The 26,383-nt window shown below is 35.5% G+C and overlaps 1 protein-coding gene across 1 annotated transcript in view; it reads right to left on the bottom strand.

Moving 5' to 3' along the window:
• Window positions 1–26,383, bottom strand: part of ADGRB3 (adhesion G protein-coupled receptor B3) — a gene marked incomplete at its 3' end in the record, with an annotated part of 671,719 nt that overhangs the window by 344,056 nt on the left and 301,280 nt on the right. Inside the window, exon 9 of the mRNA XM_084227971.1 lies at window positions 8,328–8,522. Within this exon, the coding sequence (XP_084084097.1) occupies window positions 8,328–8,522 (195 nt within the window). The remainder of the gene's footprint in view (window positions 1–8,327; window positions 8,523–26,383) is intronic.

Below are 26,383 nucleotides of genomic sequence, written 5' to 3' on the forward strand. Positions count from 1 at the left end.
CAATGGTGATAGCTGGTCCTGTCCCAAGGGAAGAGGCCAGCCACCTGTCTCTTTACTAAAGGGAAATTATCCCATCCCTTCAAGATTCCCTACTAGGGGCTAAATTGTGTCTGCCCAAAATTTGCATGTCTATGTATTTGGAGATAGGGCTTTTGAAGAGATAATTAAATCTAAAAAACCCATTAGGCTGGGTCTTAATCAAATCTGACTCGTGTTTTTGTATGAAGAAGATATTAGGGGCCTCCCCGGTGGCACAGCGGTTGAGCGCTGGGTTGCGAAGCTGCCCGCGGCCCCTGTGGCGCCGGTTCGATCCCCGGCTGCTCCCCGGCCACCGGAGGAGGGTCCCACATGGTGCACAGACCTCTCCTGCCGCCTGCTACTCCCTTCAGCAGTGTACTTCGGTCCTTCTGCCTACTCTGCTCCCCGCTCTGGCTCTGGTGAATTCTCTCACCCTCCTGCGCTTCTGACTGTACCCAGTGCATGTATAAACAAAAACAAACAAACAAACAAACAAACAAACAAACAAACAAAAATAAATAAAACATGCCTCTATTAAAAAAAAAAAAAAGAAGATATTAGGACTCACAGAGACACCAGGGATGTGCACACGCAAAGAAAGAGGCCGTGTGAGGACACAGCAAGAAGGTGGCCATATGTGGATCAAGGAGACAGGCCTCAGGGGACACCAAACCTTCCCACCCTTTGATCTTGGACATCTACCCTCCAGAATTGTGAGAAAATCAATTTCTACTGTCTAAGCCACCCAGTCTGTGGTATTCATTATGGCAACCCTAGCAAACTAATACATTCCCCAATTATTTTTTTAGAAGAAAGAACTTTGATAAATGAATCACAAAGAAAACTACCTGTACATTTTCCTATTGTAATTCTCCATTTTTTCTTGATTCTGAGGGAAATAACAGGGGATATTGTAATTCAGTATTGTTTATTTTTTATTTTATTTTTTTTTTTCCTAAAGAACCTGGAGTACCGGCCAGAGGTGCGGGGGAGTGAGAGGATTCACCAGAGACAGAACGGGGAGCAGAACAGGCAGAAGGACCGAAAGACACTGCTGAGGGGAGCAGCAGGCGCGACAGGAGAGGTCTGCTGCGCCATGTGGGTATGCCGGCCAGGACTGAATCTGCACTGCAGAGGCTGCGGACAGCTCCACAGGGCTGCACTCAACCCACTGTGCCACCAGGGAGGCACAGTGTATTTTTTAAACTGAACTGAAATCACTTATGTTACATGACATTTGCTAATTGATAGGCTGCTCCACACAAATTCACTCAACTCCTTTGCTTCCTTGTTTCTTCCCACCTGTTGCTACACATGATTTGTGCTCTCTCAAGGGACAGCTGGGAGCCATCTTTGAAATTTTGCTCAAAGTAAGAGTAACACATACTACTTTTTGAAGCAAGATTTATTTCATAGTGCTGCACCCATTTAAGTAAGTTATTTGGTGTTGAATTTTTAATTTATATATATATATATATTTATTTATAATAAGGGCAAGCTTTAAACGGTGCCTAAAATAAGTTGTGGGTCATACAAGACTACTACAGAGAAACAGAAGAATCCTCTCAGGTTTACACATTGAAAACAGTAGCTGTTTATGAACTGGAGTAACTGTCAGCTGAGAATTCAGGCCCTGTGTAAGACTTGCTTCTCATGGAAGCTGGAATCCAGGTATTGATTCAAGCCATTCCTCTCTTTTCATCTACTTGCTCTCTAAGTTTAAAATTGTAGTGTCAGCCTTAAGGACGAATGCTTCTTTTCTGATGCCTATTTTCTTTGACACATTCCCTGCTCTTCTGCTTTTCCATAACAAGTAAGAAAGGAAGAAAGAAAAATTACCAAAAACAAACGAACCCAAACCAAAACAAAAACAGCAGTGGTATTGCAACCAACATCTTAATTTCTTTTTTTGGTGGGAGAGATACTAAAATACACATCTTCATTGGCAGCAGGTCGCAGCGGTATGAGATAATTCCGATTTTTGCTTCATCACAATCTCACTTTCTTAGATAATGAGTGTCCACATTGCTTTAAGTTTATTTGATGTGCCATGTAAATTCTACACAGATAACTTAACCCTCACTTTAATCCTATGAGGTAGGTACCATTATCTCACATAATAGAAAATTCACTCAATTTTCTGTCACCACTGTCACTCACAGTGGTGGTGTAACTTGTCTAGTGTCATATATAGCTGACAAGTGGTAGCACCACACCTGAAGCTCAGGATTTTGCCTGCAGTGCAGGCACTCTTTATCATCACATTCTACTGTCTTCCCTTCCCCTCTATTATATGGGAAGAAATTATTAATCTTACTATTTGCTAAGTGTTTTGTGAACAGAGGATCTCAAGGCATCAATGTTTTGAAATCCAGAGTTGTACCATAATTCCAAACTGAAAAACCCTTACTAGATACAATTTAGTCAAGAAAATTAGACTGTTCCAACAGATGAAGCTCACCATTACGTGATGGCATTATATTGTCTTGCTAATTGCCTCCACATTTATCAACCCACTCTTTTATGCAAAAGGTGAGTGTGTGGACTTAAACCATAGGAGAAATATTACTCAAAGGTCTTGAGTGGGAGACCTAATGCTATTGATGGTCAACAAATGAAAGATCGAATGTATCTTAGAAGAGACTTGTCTTATTTGAAATCAATAACTATTTTTAACTTAATTCCTTGATCATCTAACTCTAAAAATTTTATTTAGGATATACTCTGTATTTAAGAAAGAACTTTGGAACTGAGGTTTGAACTTCCTACTTAATCTCTACTACTGGACAATAAATTTCCCAGGATGAGGGACTATATTAGATAAATAAGTGGTTCTCATATGTTGAGTGGTGACAGTTATATGGTCATGATAACATTTTCTTAAAAAAATAGAAATGTATAGACTATACCATAGTGTACTGAACATGGTAAATATTACTCTGTAAAATTTTAGTTTTTAATTTATATATTGATATAAGCTCTATGCCTTACAATAAGATATCTGAGATAAATCCTAGCATTATGTGATTCTGAGGGGCATAGCACATCCAGAGTCTCTGTAGATACCTCCATTACATATTCTTTCCAATGTTTTCTTCTCCAAATACACTGTCTCAAGAACCCACCTTCTATTCTAATCTGAGAGATCCACCTCCTTCTTTTCTGATACATTGCTTTAAACACACTTTCTTCTTTCTTAGCTCTATAGGTTTCTTCCATAGGTTTCTTCACACCCCACCCTCCCAATCTTCTTTACTCACTAATCCGCAGTCTAATCTGCCACACAATCTTTCCAAAAATATGACCTACACTCAGTAATCTTGTTTCTAGGGAATCAAGTTCAAATTCTTTTAGCTTCAACTCTCCTGTCTTCATGATCTGCATTTCTCTAGCATTCACCCACTCTCTGCAAACCTTTATCTCTTGAATGTGCTATGCTCATATCATCTCTACATCTTTGTGCATTTCAATTATTATTTCTGTGTCTAGTTTGTTTCTACAGATTCTGTCTCAAGCTCTTAGTATCCCATGAATTCCTTTCACTGCTGCACTTCAGACCTCCGTATTTCTAGTATTCCCAGAAGTGAGACAGAATATATATATATATATCTCCTTGCTCATTACCATAGTCTAACCTAACCTCATCTAGAAGTTACTTTTTCCCTTCAGAAACACTGTATGCAGATTGGAAGTAAAGTCCATATTTTACTTTCCTAATAAGAATTACAATCCTAGCTACTAAGACATTATGGAGTAACTACTATGTGCCAGATAATTCACAAATGTCATGTATAGATTATTATACATTTAACCTGTACTATTTCTACACTTGATCTTAGCTAAAAGACCAAGACACAATGTACTATTTATAAGCCTCACAACTCCGAAAAATAGTTAACATCTACCTTCATTATTCATTGGTTATGTATTTGCAAATTTAACTACTTGCTAAAAGTTATTTGTAACCTCAAATTAACACCCACAGCACTTTCACAGTCATTCATGGACATGCTCAGAGGGGCAAAAAAATTAACTCATCCCATTATATATGACCCCAGCTGAGACTGAATTTGGCATATCTTTTTGTTTCATAGATGTAAAACATAGTCTTTCTATGCTCTATTTAATGTGCAGAGTTTTTTTTATATGTGTGCACTTTGTTGTAATTTCTCTATTTAATATGGTCCCAACGTACTGCAAAAGGACTATATGGTATTCTTAATCTCAATAAGGCTGTACTATGTCTTATAGATAAATATGTGTATTAGATAAACTTTATTCAAGCATGAGTTATAGTATGTTGGTTGTGATTTCAATGAAATTAGTACATAAAATAAGATGTCCTTTAACAGAAATAATAATAAAACAAGGTCATATATTCCTTGAAGAAAAATATTATGACCAGATTGCACAGAAGACTAATTCTGTATTTTCCCTAGGAATAAATGATTTGAACTGTATTAATTTAGTGTTTCTGCAGCTTAATTGAACAAGAATTCTGTGAGTAATGAGAAGACTATACTACTATTTCTTCATTTTTTATTTAATATGGAGAAGGTAGAAAAAGATTAAATTATGTGTCTGAAGACATGAAGACAGTTATTGGACATGCTGAATTTTCACTTAACGTATGTCTTAGCCCACTTTTTCAAATCTCATAGTTTGTGACGCAAGTTATGCAAACTCCACTCTACTGAGAAAATGACATATAGTATAAAATTTTTGAGTGGTGAAGAAAAGTTAAGTGATCAAGTTTACATCTCTCCTTCTCTCTCTCTCTCTGACCTGGATATTCAGAGCAGTTTTCTTAATTTTGTAAAGCAATGCATATTAACATTTTTCCTAAGTTTAACAGATTATAGCTATTCTAGCTCACTTTCTTCAAAGTAGAAATCAATCTTTTAGTAAATTTAGCATTATTAAGACATTTAAAAGAAATGCTTGCACATAACTACATTTGAAAGAGTATATTCTCTTTAAATAGTTTTACTTAATCTCTATTCTTGGCTCATTCCCCAGTTTTTTGTTTAAAGGATGAAAAAAACTCAGAGATATCTACATAATAATTAATTGTAGCATTAATTCAACAAACATTTTGTTGAGCACCTTCTACAGTGATGATTGCATGCTAAATCTTGTTTGGCGGAGAGAGAGCTGGAGCTTAGCTGTGTCCAAAGATGAATCAGGAAAAGTTATACTTTTATACAGATTTACTAATGAATGCTAACATACAAGATCTAAGGAGATGCAGCAGAGAAAGTGCTATTGGAGTTCTGAGAGCCAGAGTACCAAGAGGTCATCTCAGAAGAATGAGACAGACCAAGTCAGTTTGATAGCACAGAGGAAACAGCCAAGAACATTCAGGAAGCGTAAGTGGATCATTGGCTCAAGTCTGTGATGAAGAACACTAACTCATGGATGCTGGAATGTAGGTAAGCCACATACTGTGTACTAGAAGCCAAGATAAAGACTTTGGCTTGTCATTAAGGAGAACTTGAGACTCCAATGAAGATTACTGACTAAAGGGCAATATAATCAGACTGTGCTAAAAACAACAAGGGGACTGTAGGAAATGAATAGGGATGTAGGTAAAGATCTGAAAAGCATAAAAGGAAAAAGCCATGGAAATAATGTAGGCTGAGGTAATTGGAGGCTGAATTAGGATAACAGTGGGAGAAAGAATGGGTGGAAGAGGTACTGTGTGGGCAAATCCAACAGGAAAGAGAGAGAAGGAACAATTTCAGCCTATAATCACTGATATATATATATATCAGTGATTATAATCAAGCAAAGACAGTAAGTATATAGAAAAAAATCCTAAGAAACAGACTGTAGAAAGTAAAAGAGATACAAAGTTTTCTGGGATTTCAGTGAAGAGAAAGATTGTTTTTAGTGTTTAGGTCTTGCTGGGTTGGCATTTGGGAAGATTTGCTAGAGTTGGACTAGGATTTTGACAGGCAGAGATGGAAGAGCAAAAGATTCCAGAAGAGGAGGGTATTACAGGTGCCTGAAAAGACACAAGCTCCTGTTAAAGAGGGAATGACTACGACACCAATGTGCTTAGAATTTAGTGTATCTATGAAGGGCTGATGAGAGAGTAGAATGGACATTGAGGAACCTGTTTCTGACTATGCTTACAACAAAAACCCAGTCAAATTGGTGTCTTTAATGTACATGACTAAGGCTTTGATTAAACTATTCGTTCATTGAGGCAATGAACCCTAATGAGAACCTCAATCAAAATATATTCACACTGTAACCTATTAATCTTAATTTCTTGAACTTCAACACTTAAATATCTTAATATCTTTCATGCTTGAGATTTAGAAGAGGCCTTAGAGTCTAAGATTTGTGTGCAACATTCTGCCTGATGTTTCAACCATGATCAAAATTATGTAAGATTTTTTTTTATTACAGTCTGCAATTTTGTCAAGGACATCAGATGCTATTTTTTAAATGCAAATACTAATGGTAATTCAGAACTACAGGGAAAAGTTTTACTTGGCTTACTTTATTAACTTTTTAATATTGGAAAACTGTTTTATTTTTTGTAAGTAAAAAAAGCATCTTCAAAACGACAGTATTCTTCCATCCACTCCCCCCACCTCCAGTCTATTTCTATAATCAAAAATGCATTCCTGGACACTGGTGATATAATACAGGACACAGCACCAATAATTCTAATGGCTGTTATTATCATCAGTATATGCATATAATTTAAATAATATATGCACCTCTACACAAATCAGGACATCAATATATTTATGAATGATTTCATTATTCCAAAAATCCTTCTTCTACTTTCCCCCTCAGTAGCTTATTAAAACAAAACAAACCCACAAAACAAAACAAAAACACCCTCTGCAACCTCTCCAAGTGAAATGCAAATAAAACTCCCCAATGAAGAATAGGCTGTAAGAAAACTACCTGATCTGGGAGTTTTGCCAAACCTCTATTTTAATGAACTTTATGCTGAGATACAGAACATTATGCTGGAAATGCAGAAATCAACTCAGCATTCTCAGCAGGAGCACATTTTAGCCTACAGCACAAAAAGAGTTAATCTGAAATGCAAACTAGATTTGCATTAAATATGCTTTGTTTGCCATTCAACAAGACTGGTTTTAATGGCAAAGGCAATACTGAAATTGGGTGAGTACTTAAACTTTATTAAGGAAATAAATGATGTTGCTCTAGAAATCTTCCATGACAAGAAAATATGCTGTGAGGAGTTATTGAATTTTTTATTTTCCTGCCCAGAACAATTCTTTATTTGCCTGATATTTTCTGGCAATGGTTCCACAAAATTAAATATGGCCTTCCCCTTTCTAATAGTAAAACCCCAAACAAAACTAAACTATGTCTTCTTTGCATGTTAGAGTTAATGTGCTTTCATTTTGCTTAATGTACTTTTAATAGTCACTTATAGCAAGATGGTGATATTAAACGTAGGAATAAAATATCCATGATATAACCTTGAATTAGCAATCGTGTCTTTTATCTAAGGGCTCAAAACACTTCACACTTTCTCATTCAGTATCTCCTTGAGGTGTATTATGTGCATTTTATGGTTGAGAAGTAGAATGGCTAAGGGAGTTGAGGTCATTTGCAGAGTTCACTCCAAGCACAACCTGGATGTTTTTCCTGTTTCTCTTTCCCTCTAGAACAGTCTGCCTCTAAGTTGGCTGCACTATCTGCTGGAGCCAAAAATTGATAATGAAACCAAGGCTGGTTCAACATCAGCTGAAATACTTATGTGTGTTTAACTACCTTCTGAGTTTGTTTTCATAGAGGCATCAGAGCTTGACACTTGTCTATGAGTCACACAGTACAAGCATGTGCAGAAGTGTTTGGCCTTAAGCTAAATTCATGGAGCCAAGAGGACGAGAGAAAATGACTCTCCCTGAACTTCATTTAGAAACAAGGGGTCCATTAACAGCTGCCTGGACCACATTCAGAAGTTAGGGGTCCATCAAAAAGAATCCCAGGAAACCAGTTATCTGAAAGACCCTTTCCACATATGGACCCATTAACATCTAACCAGTTGATCTCTGCCAAATCCATAACTCCCTTATTCCTAGTCATTTTTTCCTTTCTTCTGTACTTATAAAAGACCCTGCTGCTTCAGGTCTGATAGAGCTTTGAGCCCTGTCTTCTATCTCCTTGCTGGTGGACCTCATGATAAACTTTATTTTCTCAACAGGCAGTGCCATAGTAATTGGTTCCTATGCATGTCAGGTAGCAAGCCCTTGGTAGGTAATAACTGCATCTCTACTAGTCTTTGCCTTCAGGGATTTTTCCTCCCTTACCTGGACGCCATCAGATGCAGGGATGTAACTTGCCCTTTTAAATGTGTCTGTCACATTTCTGAGGATTTCCACAGACATCAGAAGATCACCTGCATAGAAATTTTTCCTCTGAGTTAAATCCAACAGTGTCTTGGTCACCTGGGACATTCCGTCACCTGCCAGCATTCGCTGTCCCTTAGCAAGGTGTTCTTTAATCTGTGATGGTCAAAAGAACAGAATAACATCAGAATCTTCATTACTGTTTATCTACATGTCTTCATTAAACAAATTATTTAAAATTATAGAGTTAACTTTAAGACAGCACTAGAAAGATTTTTAAAAATGCAAATTGTGTATATCCCACATTCAAATGGAGGAACACTCTGCATGCAAAAACTAGTAAACATATACATTTTATAAGGCTTAACGGACTTGTCTTTTCTAGTTCTCCGAACACTAGATATAACACATTGGGGTATGTATGTACCAATTTTGGTTTTTAATTGAAATACAAATAAAAAATAATTTTGCATGTGGTAAAATGAGGTGTGATCAGAGATAGATTATAAAAACTTGAAAATATCTATTTTCCTTAACAAACAGCTTAATGATTTTTGCTTTACCTCTTAAAAATAAATAAATCTTTATAGAACAGATAAAATGAGTTGTCACAAGGATATTTTAGCTTAGGAAAAGATGTAAAAACTTAGAGGTATACAATGACATGACTAAAAGTTATTTTATCTTTAGAAAGACAAGCAAGCAATAACAAGAAAACCAACAATAAACAAAAAACCTTAAGTAGGTTCAGAAGCAGAATGAACTGTTATAATACAAGACTTCAATTATACTTCAATTAGAAAAATCTGCTGTCAATTTTGGTATCTGCTTATTTTACAGTTCAAGGGAGTAAAAGCGTTTAATAATGAGGAAGAGTAATTAGGTATGAGAGGGTAAAGAGATAGCAAGGACCCATCGTACTTTCACTTGTCTATTAAAATATTAAGAGGTTAATTTTTACCATCTCATTGCTAAATTTGTAATAAAATAAACTTATCAAAATCATTAAGTAATCAAGAACACAGGATAAAATGTAATGACTGTAATCAATTTCCCATTAATAAACATGCCAATAATTCCTTTAAAATAAGTCAATCTATCTGAATTTAAAAGTTAGGGGTTTTCTAAAAATACTTTAAAAAGTGTTATCTTGACACAACAGCTGTTTTACTTATTTATTATTTTAGATATTTAAGTATGATATAGATACAGTGTAGGTCAATCAGCAAGGAGACTGACCCTCAGAGTAGAGGCCAGTGGTTTGCTATGATGCTATGTGGAACTCAGTTCTCTGTCTCAGCTACTGATAATTATTTGTAATTATATGTTCAAGTCGTTTTTTTTTTCTTTTTAAGATTTATTTATTTATACAAGCACTGGGTACAGTCAGAAGCGCGGGAGGATGAGAGAATTCACCATAGCCAGAACAGGGAGCAGAGCAGGCAGACTGACGAAGTACACTGCTGAGGGGAGCAGCGGGTGCAGCAGGAGATGTCTGTTGCACCATGTGGGACCCTTGCCGGTGGCTGGGGATCTAACTGGTGCTGCAGAGGCTGCGGGCAGCTTCGCAACCCAGTGCTCAACTGCTGCACCACTGGGGAGGCCCCTATGTTCAAGTCTTATATCCTAAAATTTAATGTTTTGCACCGGATATTTCACCCTCCCCACTATATTATCATTATATACCAATAATGTAGTATTGTTTCTTTTCTGGATAAAGGTTTCTCCTGGTATCTGAAAATATAGCATTCCTATGAAATCTTTCCTCAACTGAAATGACATAAAGAAGCAACTGCCATAAATTTATGTGTGAAAATTTTTGAGCATTCCAAGGCCTCCAAATAACTTATAATACCAAATAACATAAAACCTAAACTAGCACTAACATACAGTAAAAGCAGGAATGATATGATAAATACACAACCTTTACAATGTACTTCCTGGAAAGGAGTTTGGTGGTGGTGCTGGAAAACAAATGCTGAATGTTATTTTCACTTTTTGCCTTTTATTATGAAAGTGAAAATCCTCTTTAGATATCCTTTGGTTAATGAAAACAGGTACTAATATAGAACTTTTGTAGAAGCAAAGTGCCATAATACAAACTTTTGAAAAGCAGGCAATGCATATATTTAAACAGAGCCAATCAACCTTTCTATGTGCTCTCTTATCTTAAACAGTATCTCTCTATCACCCTGAATTATGCGTCACATATTTTTGACTTAGTAACTGTCTTTCTGAACCTTGAGGATAGGTTCCCTTTCTTATTCAGTGCCTTAGAACCCAGCACAGTAAAAGTTTATTAGAGATAAATCAGTTTTTATGTCCTATCTCTTTATAATGTAACACAATAGAACCAGAGATGTCTAAGTTTTTATCTAAACTTTTCAACTGATTATTTATGTAAGTGAACTCATAGGCTCGATGTATTGTATTTAAAATTTTACTGTCTTTTCAACAAGTTGGAAAACATGCCTATATGGTAAAAAATGTTTAAAAATAAATTTCTTAATTCAAATGAAGCCATACAAACCTAAGAAAATTAATGCAAAATACTACATACAGGAAAAATTCTCACTTCAGCATGGACTATGATTCCCACATGATCTGACCCTGAAGACTTTTATCACTTTTCTGACAGCTTTCCCCTCATTCACTGTGCTCTTACCACTCTAATCTTTTTTGATCTTTCTTAACATTAAATATAATGCCTGTCTAAGAGCTTTTGTACTTGCTTTTCCATTTGCCTGGAATAGTCTTCCCACAGTGATTTGTCTACTTTTCCGTTGCTTCCTCAGAGAGATCTTATTTATCTCCCTATCTAAAATAGTATCCTTGTAATGCTCAATTATCTTAGCATTCTTCATTGTGCTGCACTTTACCAGCCATTGTGCCATTTCTCTCTTGGCTCATTGAGTCTTCTGTTTTCCTCATTAAAATACAAGCCGTGTGAAGGAAGAGACTATTTTGGTTACTGCTATATTCCTATCATCTAGAGGACTTACTCAACATATTGCACAAATGAACTTTTTATGAATGAGTGTTAGTCAACTTCCTTCTATGCTCATTTTAAGCCACAAGGTTATATTAAACACATTTGAACATTGTTTTAACTTGTTTACCAACATAGGCCACAGAAAATATTGGCCTCAAATAGCATGAGATAAATGAGCTACCTGATTTAACACATAGTGTATAGACTGAGTTGAAAGTCGCTGTTCAGTAGATGGATTATAAAGAAGGTTTTGAAGAGAAATGAAATGAATGGAGTTTAACCTTAAAAATGTGATAAAATTCAGTCTTCAGTTTTATGCTGGCAAGGCAAGTCACAGCTGTGATGCTCATACTCGCAAAGGACATAATTGTTCCTTCATTAGGAATAAAATGCTGCATGGCTGACAGGTAAACATCATCTGACTACTTCAAATCAGTTCAGTACCTGCTCCTTTGGCAAAGCATATGTATTCCTGTGAGAAATCTAACTTGCACAGCCCTAGTGTATCCTCTCCCTCAACAGAAGCATCCTAACATTGACTCAAATCTTGAGGAATAAAACATTTAGAAATGTTTTCTACTAGCAATATAGTACAAAAAGCAGCACTGGATAGCTCAACTAATCAGAGATAGTAAAGACAGTCTTTTATACATCTGGGTCAGCATCAAATGCAGCCTGACTCAGTAGTAAATTAACATCATTGCCATCTGACAGCTGCTTAGCAGGGTTATATGGAATGAGTTGTTCTCAGTCCAGCTCCTCGAAGACAGGTGCCCAGATCAAAACACCAGCTCTAACAATGGGCACTGATTAGCATCCTCCCTGGCATTGTCAGTGGAAAGCACTCGAGACAAGTACCTTGTAATATCTGTCCACACCAGTGTAAGCTATTAGTAACTTCAGAGAAGATATAAAAAGTGTTCAAATAAGATATATCTCCATGCAGAACATACTTAGTTGAAAAACAATTTCAGTTTCTTGAGATTCCTGAACAAGACAAGTGTACTATGAAAGCTGCTTCCTTGTGTCATACTAACCTTTCACCATGTTTTTCTAGAAAGACAAATCCATGTTTATCTGCTGACCTGTTTTTCTCTTTTAAGCATCATGAAGTGAAGTTCAAAATCGGTGTGCTCACCTTATCTTTTCTCTATTTCAAATAGCCCTTGACTTGCATTCTACCCTCTTCCTTTGTTTTTAGCCTTATGTTTATGGTTACCTCTTTGACTTCATCTTATCAAACCAGGGCCTCCCCGGTGGCGCAGGGGGTTGAGCACAGCTCTGTAAGGCTGGGGTTGAGCACAGCTCTGTAAGGCTGTCCGCAGCATCTGCAGCGCGGGTTCAATTCCTGGCTGACCAGGGAGACTCCCACATGGCATGGCAGACTTCCCCTGTCGCACCCACTGCTCCCCTCAGCAGTGCTTTTGGTCTGTCTGCCTGTTCTGCTCCCCACTCTGTCTCTGGTAAATCCTCTCACCCTCCTGTGTCTCTAGCCTGTACCAAAGCTATTGCATAAATAAAAAATAAATCTTAAAAAAAATACTATCAAACCTTCTTCTCTTCAATCTTCCAATCTCTCCAAAATATGAACTAATATTGTATACACTATTTAAATATCAGTTTTTCAAATTGCACTTCAACTATTGTTTTTTTTGTTCAAAATCATAATCAGTATTTAATCTGATTTGACCCTGCAACTCTAAAATTGCAAATTAAATTTAACAATTACCTCTTTAGTATCTTCTCTGAAAATTTTACTAGTATATTACATTTAAAGAGAAGTTTGAATTATAAAAGCTGGTTTTAAAATATGGTTCTACAATTTATTAGGACCATTGCACAATTTATCTCTTTCCTAGGAGCATATTATTTGTCATTAAAAAGAAGCAAATATCACATAACTGGTATGATGAGTTAATATGAATATAGAGGTTGAAAGGGAACATTGAGTGACTGCTTCCTCTTTTCCTTTCAATATTCAATTTTTAATTCCATTACATATTACGTAAAGTTACTCATATCCACCCTTTTCAGTTATAGACTAGAGCTGAATCCCAGGACAGATCTTGACTATTTCTGCTCATACTCATTATAATAGTCTCCTACCTCCTCCCACTCACTCTCCATTCTAAACTTCCCTACCTTTCACATTTCTGAACATGTCACCTCTCTGCTCAAAAAGACAATCACTGCAAAGTTCCATTCAGTTTCATATTAAACCAAGTACATGCACCACAGTTTGATTTACAAAGCCATCCAAATATAATCCTAACTTACAATGTCAATCTATTATCTGATTTTATCCACCTCAACTCTATTCTCCTATTTCTACTCAGTGAGCATTTGTTTTAGTTTACTATCTTTATTGCAATTTAGTAATTCATTTTTCTTTTGAATTTCTCAAATTAGTCTAATGTTATTTATTGATTTTTAGACTAATAACTTTTGATGCTTTTATTCACTCTTCTTAACCATTGCTTCATGAATGCTATTCTTAGAAATGCATTTTCTTTTTTCTAATCTTTCACAATTTATTTCAATAAGATTTTGTGAACTGTGACTCAATCTTTGACTTACTTTTTTAAAAAGTTATATTCACTTTAAATTCATCTTTTAGATGACAATTTTTTATTTTCTCCTTATGATTTCATCATGTGATTTCATGACCTCTCTTGTTGCTAGTAAAAAGATTCCTGTCAGTGAAGAAGTCAATCTTTTATAGATTACCAGTCTTCTATGTTTTTGAATTGTATGGTGATGGATGGAAGCTAGATTATTGATAGCAATCATATTGTAGTGTATACAATGTTGCATTATAATGTAACACACCTGAAATTAACATAATCTTTATTGTCACTTCAATAAAAAAATTGAAAACCATTTTTCTTTTTGTCTTTAGTATAATACAGATTAACCATGTGGCTTTTTCCCATTTATTTGTTTTTTTTTCAATATTCATATCATTTCTGTCTTCAAGTTTGGAAAAGTCTTATGGACTAACTCAGAATACTGCCTTTCCCTCAATCTCTCTGTGTCTTTTTCTGGAATGTATTATTTATCATTCTAGTCTTCATTTTCTAAGTTCTGCTTTATCTTTTTCATTTTTTTTTTAAATCTGTCTAGTCCAGCTTTGAGTGATATTTTTCTAGGCCTAATTTCTATATTCCTGATTATTTCTTCAATTATGTTTAATTGGCTATTTATTTATTCTGTTAAGTCAGCAACAATGTATTCCACTTACAGTAGTTCTATTTAATCTTTCTCATATTCTTCCACCCCTTAACTGTACTTTATGTTCTTTTATCTCAAGTTATTTTTAACCAGTATGTTGTGGTTACTTTCATATCTTCCATTAGTTTTGTTTTTTACATTGCTAATTCTCCTGTTTCTTACACTTGCTGATTCTCTCTCACAGTAATAACTATTGTAAACTTACATTTAGTGAAAAATATTTAACCTTCAGAAGCTCATATCCTTGGTTTATGAAAGAGTTGTGAGAGGCTAGTTTTGAGCTATTTCTCTGAGGGGGTGTCATCAGGTAGTTCAATTATACTGGATCATTTTATGCGTATTTTCATCTTATTAATTCCTTCTTTTATGGCTTAAAGTAAGAGTTTTGGTTTAATGCGAATTGATTTATTTTCTCTTACTCCCCTAAATCTTTTATGAACCACAGATTTCTTCTACCTATAGAAATTTTCTAGTCCACGGAGCCAGAAAAGCCAAGTTAGTACCTGATTGCTGCAGGAGACTTGCATGGAGGGGCTCTTTTCAATATTCCCAAAACAACTTTCTAATCTCAGTCTCCAGCAACTAGGACTACAAAGTCTGAAACGCTCATAGGTTGCTGAACCACCACTTTCTCTTTGACTTTTTTTTTTTTTTTCATTTTTGGAGTCTAAGGATTTTTTTTTTTTGTCTTTCTTCTGAACTCAGCTATAATGTAATATCTGAAAATATATTTTATGAAGAACTCAGAATGACCTCTGTCAGCTTGGTTCATCTGACTGTTCCTTACCACTACAGATTCCATACCATCCAAAGTGAACTACTCACTATTTCCCAAAGAAAGCTCAGTCATCTGCCTTTGCTCCCCAAATTAGACTATTCTATAACTTCAAATGCTCTCCCCAAATTCTTTTGTTAAATATCTTACATTGTTTTCTTATTCCTAAATTTTCAGATAGCTGCAATCACGTTACAATCACTTCTTTCAAAGCACATAGAAGCAATATTGATGTATCTGCTATTATTATAGTGTTGGTGTTCTCATCTTATCCATTCTGCTACACCATAAATTCCTAATGATCTGTACGTTCTTATTCATCTTTGCTTCCTATGTAATTTCTAGTACATTGTTTGACACATACTGTTATCTGCTCAAAGTGCTTTCTAAATTAAAATGAAACTAGAGAGGTATCTTCTTTTTCCCTCTCCTATCATCCTCAAAAGTTCATAAATAAAAACATAGCAGTCCATGATTATCCAAAACAAATAAGTATGAGGGTCTTCCTGGTGGCACAAGGGGTTAAAAAGCAGCCTGTGAAGCTGTCCACAGCCTCTGCAGCACTGGTTGGATCCCCCAGCCGGTCAGGGAGCAACCCACATGGCGCAGCAGACCTCTCCTGATTTGCCCGCTGTTCCCCTCAGCAGTGTACTTCAGTCAATCTGCCTGTTCTGTTCCCCACTCTGTCTCTGGTGAATCCTCTCACCCACCACACCTTTGGCCTGTACCCCAGCTCTTGTATGCATAAATAAAAATAAATCTTTTTAAAAATAAGTATATATTAATTGGATAACCTTTATATTTACTGACAGAACTGCATCTTAAAAGATATCCAGTTAGGCAAACGATTTCAGACATTTTTAACATCTACAGCTATATCTATACAATTACTCTTTTAGAAAACACCATGCTAGAGCCTTTACTGAGTGCTTATTAACTGGCAAGCAAGTCCTCCATGCTTTACATGAGTTATCTTATTTGAGTTTTGAAATGACCATTGGAGGCATTTTACAGGTAGAGACTTAGTGTTGTTCACGGAATTCCTCTCAGGATTGCATGGCTTCTGAACAGTACCAGGATTTGAGCTCAGGTGGTCTGACTTCTGCGTCCATGCTATTAACCACTATATGCTTAACTCAAGTATACAGCATTTTTATTAGGATCTGCCAAAATGCTGAGATTTTTAAAAATCATTTTCACCCATTTTTGTTTTAAGAAGCCATTAAATTTTTTCATATGAAGGAAAAATAATAGGAGCAAAACACTTAAAGTAACATGCCAGATTACAGAGGTATTAGCAATTATTTGAATAATGGTCATTATTTTGAGATGTAAGGTATAAATGTTCCTAAAGCCATTTACCAATATCCAAAAATGATTTTTACATAGTTTTATTTAAGTTGACAAAGAATAGCCCCTAAGAATATATCAAGGATAATATTTCCCATGGGATATACTTTTTCATTGTCTTAGTCACTGTAATTTAGAAAGGTTTTTATAATCTTAATATTTCCATTAAAAAGTATAATTATCAGTGATTATGTCTGTTCACATTGCTCACTTAGTAAGCATTTTTGATACAAAGGACAAGTCATGAAAGTTTCTGTGTCATTCACATTTAATACTGTTGACAAGATCAACAGTGAAAGGAGAAACCAAAGTCTAAAAATAGTTGCTTTTTATAGTTCTGGATTAAACCTCCCTGCTCTTTATAGAAGGAAATGTGGCAAGGGTCATGGCTTAAAGAGTAGGTGTGTTTCTGAAATAACCTTATTCTTTTCACTTTATGCCTCCTACTGCCAGCCACAGTTGTCTCTATTGTGTGAATCCTATAAAAAGGATTATCGTAGTCACTCAGTGCAAATGACACACTTTAAACATCATATATTTATATATTATTTTCAGCATCAACTCCTCCAGTCCATCTGTAAAGTATATTAAAGGTTCTCACAGCTCTAAGTGGCTTCAATTAAAAGATAATTACCCAAGAAGTTTCTTTCCATAAAGCAACAATCTATATCTATCTATATATAAATGACAGTTACGAACTCAAGCAAAAAAAAAAAAGACAAAAGACAGTTCATAACTGTCTTTTATGCATGGAATGCATAATTCCGTGAACAACACTAAGTCTCTACCTGTAAAATGCCTCCATATGGTCATTTCAAAACTCGAATGAGATAACTCATTTTCTAAGACCAAAGTCACTTACTAGTTGACGGTATTACTATTTTCATATCTGCCTGGTGTCTTCAGGAAAGAAAAAGTTCAATCTATATCAAACTAGTAACTTTGTTCCAGTATAATAAAGAGTTCTTATTTTTCCCTATATTTAAAATAAAGAGTTTGTGCTTATCTTAGAGTTTTTCTAGAGTTAAGAGGTCAACTTTGAAAACATAATTCCTGATAAGATAAAACATGATAGAGAAGATTTGGTTCAGAATCACCCCAAATAAATTATATACATATTGTAGAGACCTAGGATAAGCAGCATTTGGCCCTAGGGGCACTGTTTATCTAATTTCTTGTCCCAGAAATTTCCTAAATGAGAGCTAGGAAGCTGTGAACTTGAGGAATGCAATGTTTTCCTATGAGAATAAACTGAAACTCATAAAGAAAACTGTACTATATACTGCATATTTCCCTCTAAAGCCTCTAGAAATTACTGAAATAAGAATGACAACACAGAAAATTTACTTAGTCAGGAGGCAGGTTAATAGCTGTCATTTCAGAGTTTGGACCTAGAATTTGTCAAAACTGACAATTCCTGAGCAAAGGATGTAATTGAGATTTATCTGCTTAATACTAAACAAATCTCAAAGTTCTTATTAGTATTCTGATGCAGGGATTAGAACTGGAGAGTGTTCCATGAGCTCAAAATGGTACAGTAGTCACAGACTGGGACCCAAACTTGAGGAAATGCCTCAGTGAGGTACAGAGCACTAAGTAACTAGTACTTCTTGAAGGCTTCTTCAATTCTACTTCCATTACTTTAGTTTTCTACTTCTAGGTGTACTACATAGTTCAGAATTGTATGGGTTATACTGTGATAGTAAACAACTCCAAAATATCAGTGCCTAAAAACGACGAAGAATTATTTCTCATTCATACTACATATTGCAACCCACATCATCAAGGAGACTATTTCTCAGAGAGCTTAGAAAAGGAGCTTAGGAGAATAAAAAGTTTTGCACTGGCAGTGACATTCTCAGGCCTGACATGTCAAAAACCACTTCCATACACAACCACTATGCCAGATTTACTCACATGAGTACACCTAACTCAAAGGGAGAAGACACAATTTTTCCACATACCCAGGAGAGGAAAATCAAATAGCACCTAACAAAATAGGCCTTATAATGAAATGGAGTTGACCAGCATTCACTTAACTTTGTATTCATCCACCAACACTTTATCCCTAGGTAATCTCTACCTCAGTGCTTCTTAAACTTCAATGTACAGATGAATCACAAAGGGAACTTTTCAAAATATATGTTCTGATGAAGGAGGTGTCAGACAAGGTCTGGGATTCTACATTGATAGCAAATTTCCAAGTGCAGGTGATATTTCTAGTCTTTGGACAACACTGAGTTTCTACCAAATGCTTTCTCTGTGCTTGCAAGCAAGTAGCTCAACTTTGCTGGAGAAAAATATAAACACACTAGCTTACTCTAATTCATTTCAGACCTCCATGCAATATAATCTTTGGCAACTATTGAGCCCACCTGACCTGCCTCCCTCATCATTCTGGTCTGCCTTCTTCATTTCAGAAAATGACATCACCATCAGACAAATGTGTTCATTCAACCTTAATAAAATATAACATCTCATCTGAATTGCTGCAGCACATTCCGCAGCTTCCAGTTCTATCACTCTACAATTCATTCTCCATAGAAGTCACATGACCTTTTTAAATTATATTGAATCCCATCACTCCTTGCTGTCAATGGCTTCCCATTACACTTAAAATAAAATCCAAACTCCCTGTAACGCCTGTTCATGCACAGGGTAATTTTTCCCTACACAGTTCTCTAACCACAACTCACGATACACTTTTGACAAAACTTCTGACCACTGGTCTACTTTCTTAAAGACTCAAGACTTTTCCATATGTTATTCTCTCCAAGTGGAATATACTATCATTCTCATTCTCTGATAACTCACTCTACTTTTTGCATGTCCAGATTCATCTCATATTTAGGCTACAGTTTTAAATGTAATTCCTACAGAGACCCCACAGTATTTCTTATCTAAAGAAGTCTCCAAATATTATCCCGTTTTTTGATTTTCATCAACATGTCACAAGTGTAATAATTTCATCTCTTTTACTATTTTGTATTTATGTGTGTGTGACATCAAGTTGCATCCTCAGGTTCTTGCACTATATTGCACATAGTTAAAATTCATTGAATATTTACAGAATTAATCAGATGAATGACAGAATAACAGAGAAAGCCTTCCACCAAATTATTTTCTTTTGGCATTAACTTAAATCCAACTCTCTACCTAAGTATACTATATTAAAGCATCCTATTAATAAGTTTCAAGTCAGTGAGTTTCAGTGGCTAAAACAAACCCTAGGATTTCTTCTTCAGTAAAACCATAATCTGGGAGAAGTTTAAAAATCTTCTGGGCTTTTACAGATATAATCAGTAATATGTCGTGAGCTTTTAAAAAAAGGGAAAATAAGTATAACTTTGTATATATTTCATTATATATATCTATTACATATTATATATTTATTATATATATTATTTTTAAGGAATCTATTACATATATCTATTATATATTATATATATATCTATTATAATAGATTCCCTAAAAATTTCCTAAGAAACACTATTACATGTGTTTCTTTTTTATAACACATCTGCAATTTGTTGATTTAGTAAAGTATAGTGACTCATGCAAGGTCAATACTTTCACCACCACAACCAGAAAGAACCATATAATTAAAAAAGTCATACTCTTTAGAGCTATGAATGAGATAAACTAAATTTTCAGAATGAGATCCTTTCTTAGGTAAATAAACAATTCCAGTGAGTCTTTTTTCTCATGGGGACATTTGCTAAATACAGGGAAAATGTGAGGGGCAGGTGTGACCCAGTAGTGAACCGCTAGGGCAAATAGAGAAACTAATATATTTTTACATTTGGGCCAAAAAATGTATTAGAAATGTGAGGATCCCTTGGGCCTCCCTGGTGGCGCAGCGGTTGAGCGCTGGGATGCGAAGCTGCCTGCAGCCTCTGCAGCGCCGGTTCAATTCCCGACCGATGGGCGAGGGTCCCACATGGTGGGCAGACCTCTCCTGCCGCCCGCTGCTCCCCTGAGCAGTGTACTTCATCACTTTGCCTGTTCTACTCTCCGCTCTGGCTCTGGTGAATTCTCTCACCCTCCCACACCTATGACTGTACCCAGTGCATGTATAAATGAATAAATAAATTTAAAAAAAAAAAGAAATGTGAGGATCCCAAAAAATCTTGTTAGAATCTTTTTTTTTTTTAAAGGTTCTTTTTTTTTTTAAGATTTATTTATTTATTTATATAAGCACTGGGTACAGTCAGAAGTGCGGGAGGGTGAGAGAATTCACCAGAGCCAGAGGGGAGAGCAGAGCAGGCAGACTGATGAAGTACACTGCTGAGGGGAGCAGCGGGTGACAGGAGAGGTCTGCCCGCCATGTGGGACCCTCGCCCAGCAGTTGGGGATCGAAACGGTGCTGCAGAGGCTGTGGGCAGCTTCGCAACCCAGCGCTCAACCGCTGCACCACCAGGGGAGGCCCTTGTTAGAATCTTTTTCTCTGAGACATTTGTTGAGTTTTTGTATTGTTTAGAAAGCCAGTGAGTTAGGATAGAGATGTTTAAAGTGCAGAGTACCATTTGTTTCTGTCATTATAAGGAGGCATTTGGAAACAAATGTTTAGTGAGGAAAGAGTCCATCCTAAGCAACCAGCTGGGCTTTTCCTCAAGATATTTGATGCATTAGAAGTTGTTTAAGCAGAAAGTAAGCTGGAGTACTGAGCTGGAATCCTTTGAAGGGCACAGCTGAATCTTCTACAGTTTCTCAGGGCTGGGGGGATGGACACATATTCTCCATTCAAGTTGATAAGGTGCACAGTGGAGAAATGGAAGGAACTATGCAGATATTGTCTTACTAAAACTTCAAATCAGTTTTGACCCATATCAATCCTTAACACCACTGAAGTATCAATGCCTCAGTGTATCCGAATAACCAAGGAAAGTGGAAATGCTTTTGGGTGGACACAAACAATGATTGAAGAATCTACATTGTTTTAGAGCCTCCCCGGTGGTGCAAGGGGTTAAGCACAGTGCTGTGAAGCTGGCTGCAGCCTCTGCAGTTCGGATTCCCAGCCAGGCAGCTACCCACATAGTGCTGCCCACCTCTCCTGACTCACCCGCTGCTCCCTTCTGCAATGTACTTCAGACTATCTGCCTGTTCTGTTCCCCACTCTGTCTCTGGTGAATCCTTGCACCTCTGGCCTGTACCCCACTTCTTGCATGCATAGATTTTTTTTGAAAAAGAATCTATACTGCTTTGTATAATGTCTGACATTCAATCAAAAATTACTACATATGACATATGTGACTGAGAAAACAATCAAGCCACTTCCACAGATTATATACATGCTCCATTTTGCTCATAAGGAAGGTTATGGAACAATGGTTAAAATATTAAAGAAAAGAAAGGAGGAAAAAAGGACAAAATAGACTGTCATCCTTTGAAGAAGAATTCTAAGAGCAAGAATCTTTAAAAAATTAAAAATATATATTCTAGACTAGCAGGTAGACCTGTGGATAAAATCCAGCCCATTCCCTGCTTTGGTACAAAGTTTTACTGGATAACAATTATGTTTACTTGTTGTCTGTAACTGTTCTTTGCTGTAACAGAGTAGTTATGACAGAGTCTATAAAGAAAGTATAAAGATTAAAATGGAAATCTTGAGTCTTGAAATATGCTGTGCGCTTTGACACAGAGTTGCCTGGAATATCAAGATTTAACTAGCATCTTCCTCAGGGAAGGTAGCATTCAACAAATATGATTGTTATCACTTATTGAGCACACAGTAAATTCATCCTTTCATTCAAGGCCGTGAGTTTAAAACTTTGGAATTAATCAGTTGAACTCCGATCTCAGAGCCACTAATTCTGAAGAAAATGAAAAGAACACTGTTCATTTTGAGGGAAATGTTTTTCAACTTTTCCTCGACATTTGGGTTTTGCAATGATTATCCAAGTTCTGGGAATGAGGACTCTGACAAACTTTTGAAGTTTGGCAATAAAAATAAAAAGGTAAATATATGCCAAGTGTTGTTCTGAGAAGCTAAAACAACAGTGCCCACATTATTTTACAAAAGGTTCATGTAAGTATGTGTTTATGGATGACAAATTAATGGTATCATGAGTTAAAAATAACTCAGCTTTATTTGAATGTGTTTCTTTGACTGGAAACAATGCAATTTAATTGGCTTTCAGTGACTTCCTAATTGGTATTTTAAGTTAGGGAGTCTATTGTGGTAATCATTTCATAATATGTGTAAATCAAGTCATCATGCTATATGCCATCATGCAAAATTCATAGTGATGATGTCAATTATTATTTAATAAAACTAGAAAAACAAAGAATCCCCATATGGTTGTAATGTTCAACTAGAATTCAGAAACTACTAATCTACCATTTTCTTCCTTTTTCATCACCACACCACTTGCCATGTTCCAGTCATATTATACTACAAAAATCTTGCAGAATGGGTAACTGTCATTCAGTCTCACTCATCTCCACTTGATGAGTATTTTGAATTTTGAATTTACCTGCTAGTTCCCTTAGTTGACTGGACTATAGTATTGGTTTCTTTGTTTTTTAATTACTTATTAGATTTGCATACTTTTTGGTTCAATAAAATGTTGTTGATGACTGCAAGGTAGAGATTATGGAAAAACACAAAATTATCGTTTCCCCCTCTCTCTTCTCCTCCCTCCCTCCCTGTTCCGCTCTCTCTCTCTTTCCTTACAAGTCATTCACAAAAGTAGAGGAAACAAAGTCCTTAAAACAAGAGTCAAATGCTGACATCTCTTCCCACATAATAAACCTTCCAATAATCAGATAAAGTATTTTTCCAACTTCCGTATTTGTTAAAAAAAAAAAAAAAGTTTGAAAAGTAGAAGTAGAGGAGGTAAGGAAAAACAACTTAAAGGGCAACATTATAAGCAACGCTTAATATTTCTATATGGATTGACATTTCTGAATCCCTCATCACTCACTCTCCATAGAAGGATGAGCGACTTAATTGATGAATTTAGGAGAAATCACTGATGTGCTTGATAAGACTTCTTTTGCTTTAGAACAGCCTGCCTACAGAGGGCATACATTGTCAGTTCCAGTCAGTCTGCTACTTCAGAGGCTGTGTGTGTAAAAGAGACAAAGAAAGGGAGAGAAAGCAGAGAGAGGGAGACGGAGACACAGACACACACTCACAGGAACAGAAAAAGAGACAGAGATAAAGACAGAGAAGGGAGGGGCTAGCAGTGATTGTCCAGGTGTACCAGAAACAAGGGAGGTCTGCTTGTTTAATTTTGGTGGAGGCTGGCCCTCTTGGCACAACTTTTTGCCATTTTTTTCCAAATAGCTTTATAAGTAACAAGAAATAGCAGCCCTAATTTGCCAGACTTCGATGGCTGTTGTTTAAACAGGCTCTGTAACTATTTCTATCTTGCTTGATATCAAATTCAGAAAATTTCCCAGAGTATGAAATGAAACACTAACATATGGGAAATACGACATTTCTAAGTCTCTCAATACATTTAGCACTTAATTCTTCTATTCTCAATTTTTAATTGGGTACATTTGTGCCTTGTCTTTTTTATAAGCAAAACTTGAATCACAGTGTTTAATTTTATATCTTATAAGGTGTCCAAACAAATGTCATATTATCAGTTTATTTATTAATATATTTTTTGCAATGGCCAAATAATTTCACACAGTAATGTCGATTACTCCACATTTGTAGATATTTTAGAGCTAGAAAAACTGCACATGAGGGATGATATTTCCCGCTTTTATATTATTAAAATCCATGAACATAAAGTTGGTGTATTACCTTCCTTCTGCCAGTATCCTCTTACTGGTAAGAAAAAAGACAGTCATTTTTTATACAAGCAACTACGGAATATCTAGCACAGGCTTAATATTGTGTTAGGCAGTGCAGAAATAAAAATTTAAAAATCATGGTTTCTGCTCTCAAAGAATTCAAATTAATTGTTCAATATGACATTAGTGATTGTATATATTAAACTGATTAACAACAACATCAAGTCTACCTTAATTGGCTTATAGTTATAAAACTTCATGAAACATACTCAACTAATGTTTGTTGATGGTAAAATATCATTTAAAAAGCTTATTACTATATATTTATAAGATGGGCATATAAAATATTGCAATTTTTGTGTGTATGTACACATATTTTAATATATATATGTGAAGAGTTGGAGAACAAAGATGTACCTATTTTAAATAATTCTCTACAGTAGGTGATAATTTAACATTTAATCAGCTTTATGAATAAGGAAAGACAAGTAATAAAAATTCTCCAAGGAAAATGGAACAAGTTGTGAAATGATAAACTCTAGTAGAAGGGAAAATGCAGTCTCCAAAGTAATTTAAGAATTTATGGGAGTCAGAACTCTTCTATATCACAAGCACTATCACAATTTGTTACTCAGACAAAGTGTGGGAATTGGCAGGAGTTAGAGCATGTAGGAAGTTGATTGCATTTCCATCTCTAATTGGCTTTACAGAGCATACAAAATGAGGTCAGTGTATTAGGCAAGCAATATAGATCGCTCCTTTATTTCCCTGAGAATGTAAAGGTGAAGAAAATGAGCCCTGGGCAAGATATGTATATGTAGTCATGTATAATTGTGTGTCTATCTCTATACATACATGTAAATACAATTCACATGCAAAAAATATGAATTATATTTTATGTGACGTAAATTTTATTAAAATCTATCAATTTACCTATCTATCCATCCCTCTATGTGTACCATATTTATCCTCAAGTACAGTTCAAGATAGTAATATGTTAACTTTTAAAATTTTAAATTGATCAAGATAACTTTAACTCAATGCATTTTCTGTCTACAGAGACATTATTGTCATGGTTACAAAGATCTTACGTAATTCGAAAACATTTCCAGTATAGCATCTCATCTCTTCCTCTATATACCCACAACATTAAGATGATGGTACCAATTTTGTTTTGTAAATAGCAAGCCAAGACTTGAGTGAAATCATGATTTTTCCAAACATAATCAGAAAATGGTGCCCCCAGCAGCAGAATCTATAGTAGAGGATTTCAAATCAGAAGCTCAGGAAATAGTATGACCTCCAGAAAAGAAGTTAGCTTGAGAAAAATTGTACCTGAGATATAATGTTTACTTTTTGCTCACTTAACTGGATTTCTCTCCTGCAGATCCTCTGTTTCTTTCTATGTAAACAGAGGCAGAAATAATGCACCTTGCAGTTTTTCTGAGGATTAGAGTTAATTTATGAAAAACTCCAGCTAAGTGTCTGGTGCTTTGTAGGAGTGGAATACACTAAGGCTGCTTTTTATCCCACAATATCATACACTTGATTTTTCATTCACTATGATTTATGCAACTCAACAAGGACATATATATGTTGACTGTCAAATTATTGACCAAATGATTACTAAGGGAATCACTTCCATTTTACCATGTTTCTATTTCTTTCTATTGGCAGATTACCTGAGCTCATAGAATGCAAATAAATTTAAATATTACTGCATAAAACACTGAAATTAGGAGGAAAAAAATTCTGTAAAAAAAGTGGTATTATTTATTCTCACCAAATATGTAAGGATTGATTTATGATTTACTTAATTCATGCAATTATTTCGATTCATTACCATGAATAATAATAATGTGAATATTATTAAGTAAACAAACTCCTAATGTCTAAAATGAAGGGAAAATAAAATTC

This window comes from Talpa europaea (genome assembly GCF_964194135.1).
Source record: "Talpa europaea genome assembly, chromosome: 2".
Lineage (NCBI taxonomy): Eukaryota > Metazoa > Chordata > Mammalia > Eulipotyphla > Talpidae > Talpa > Talpa europaea.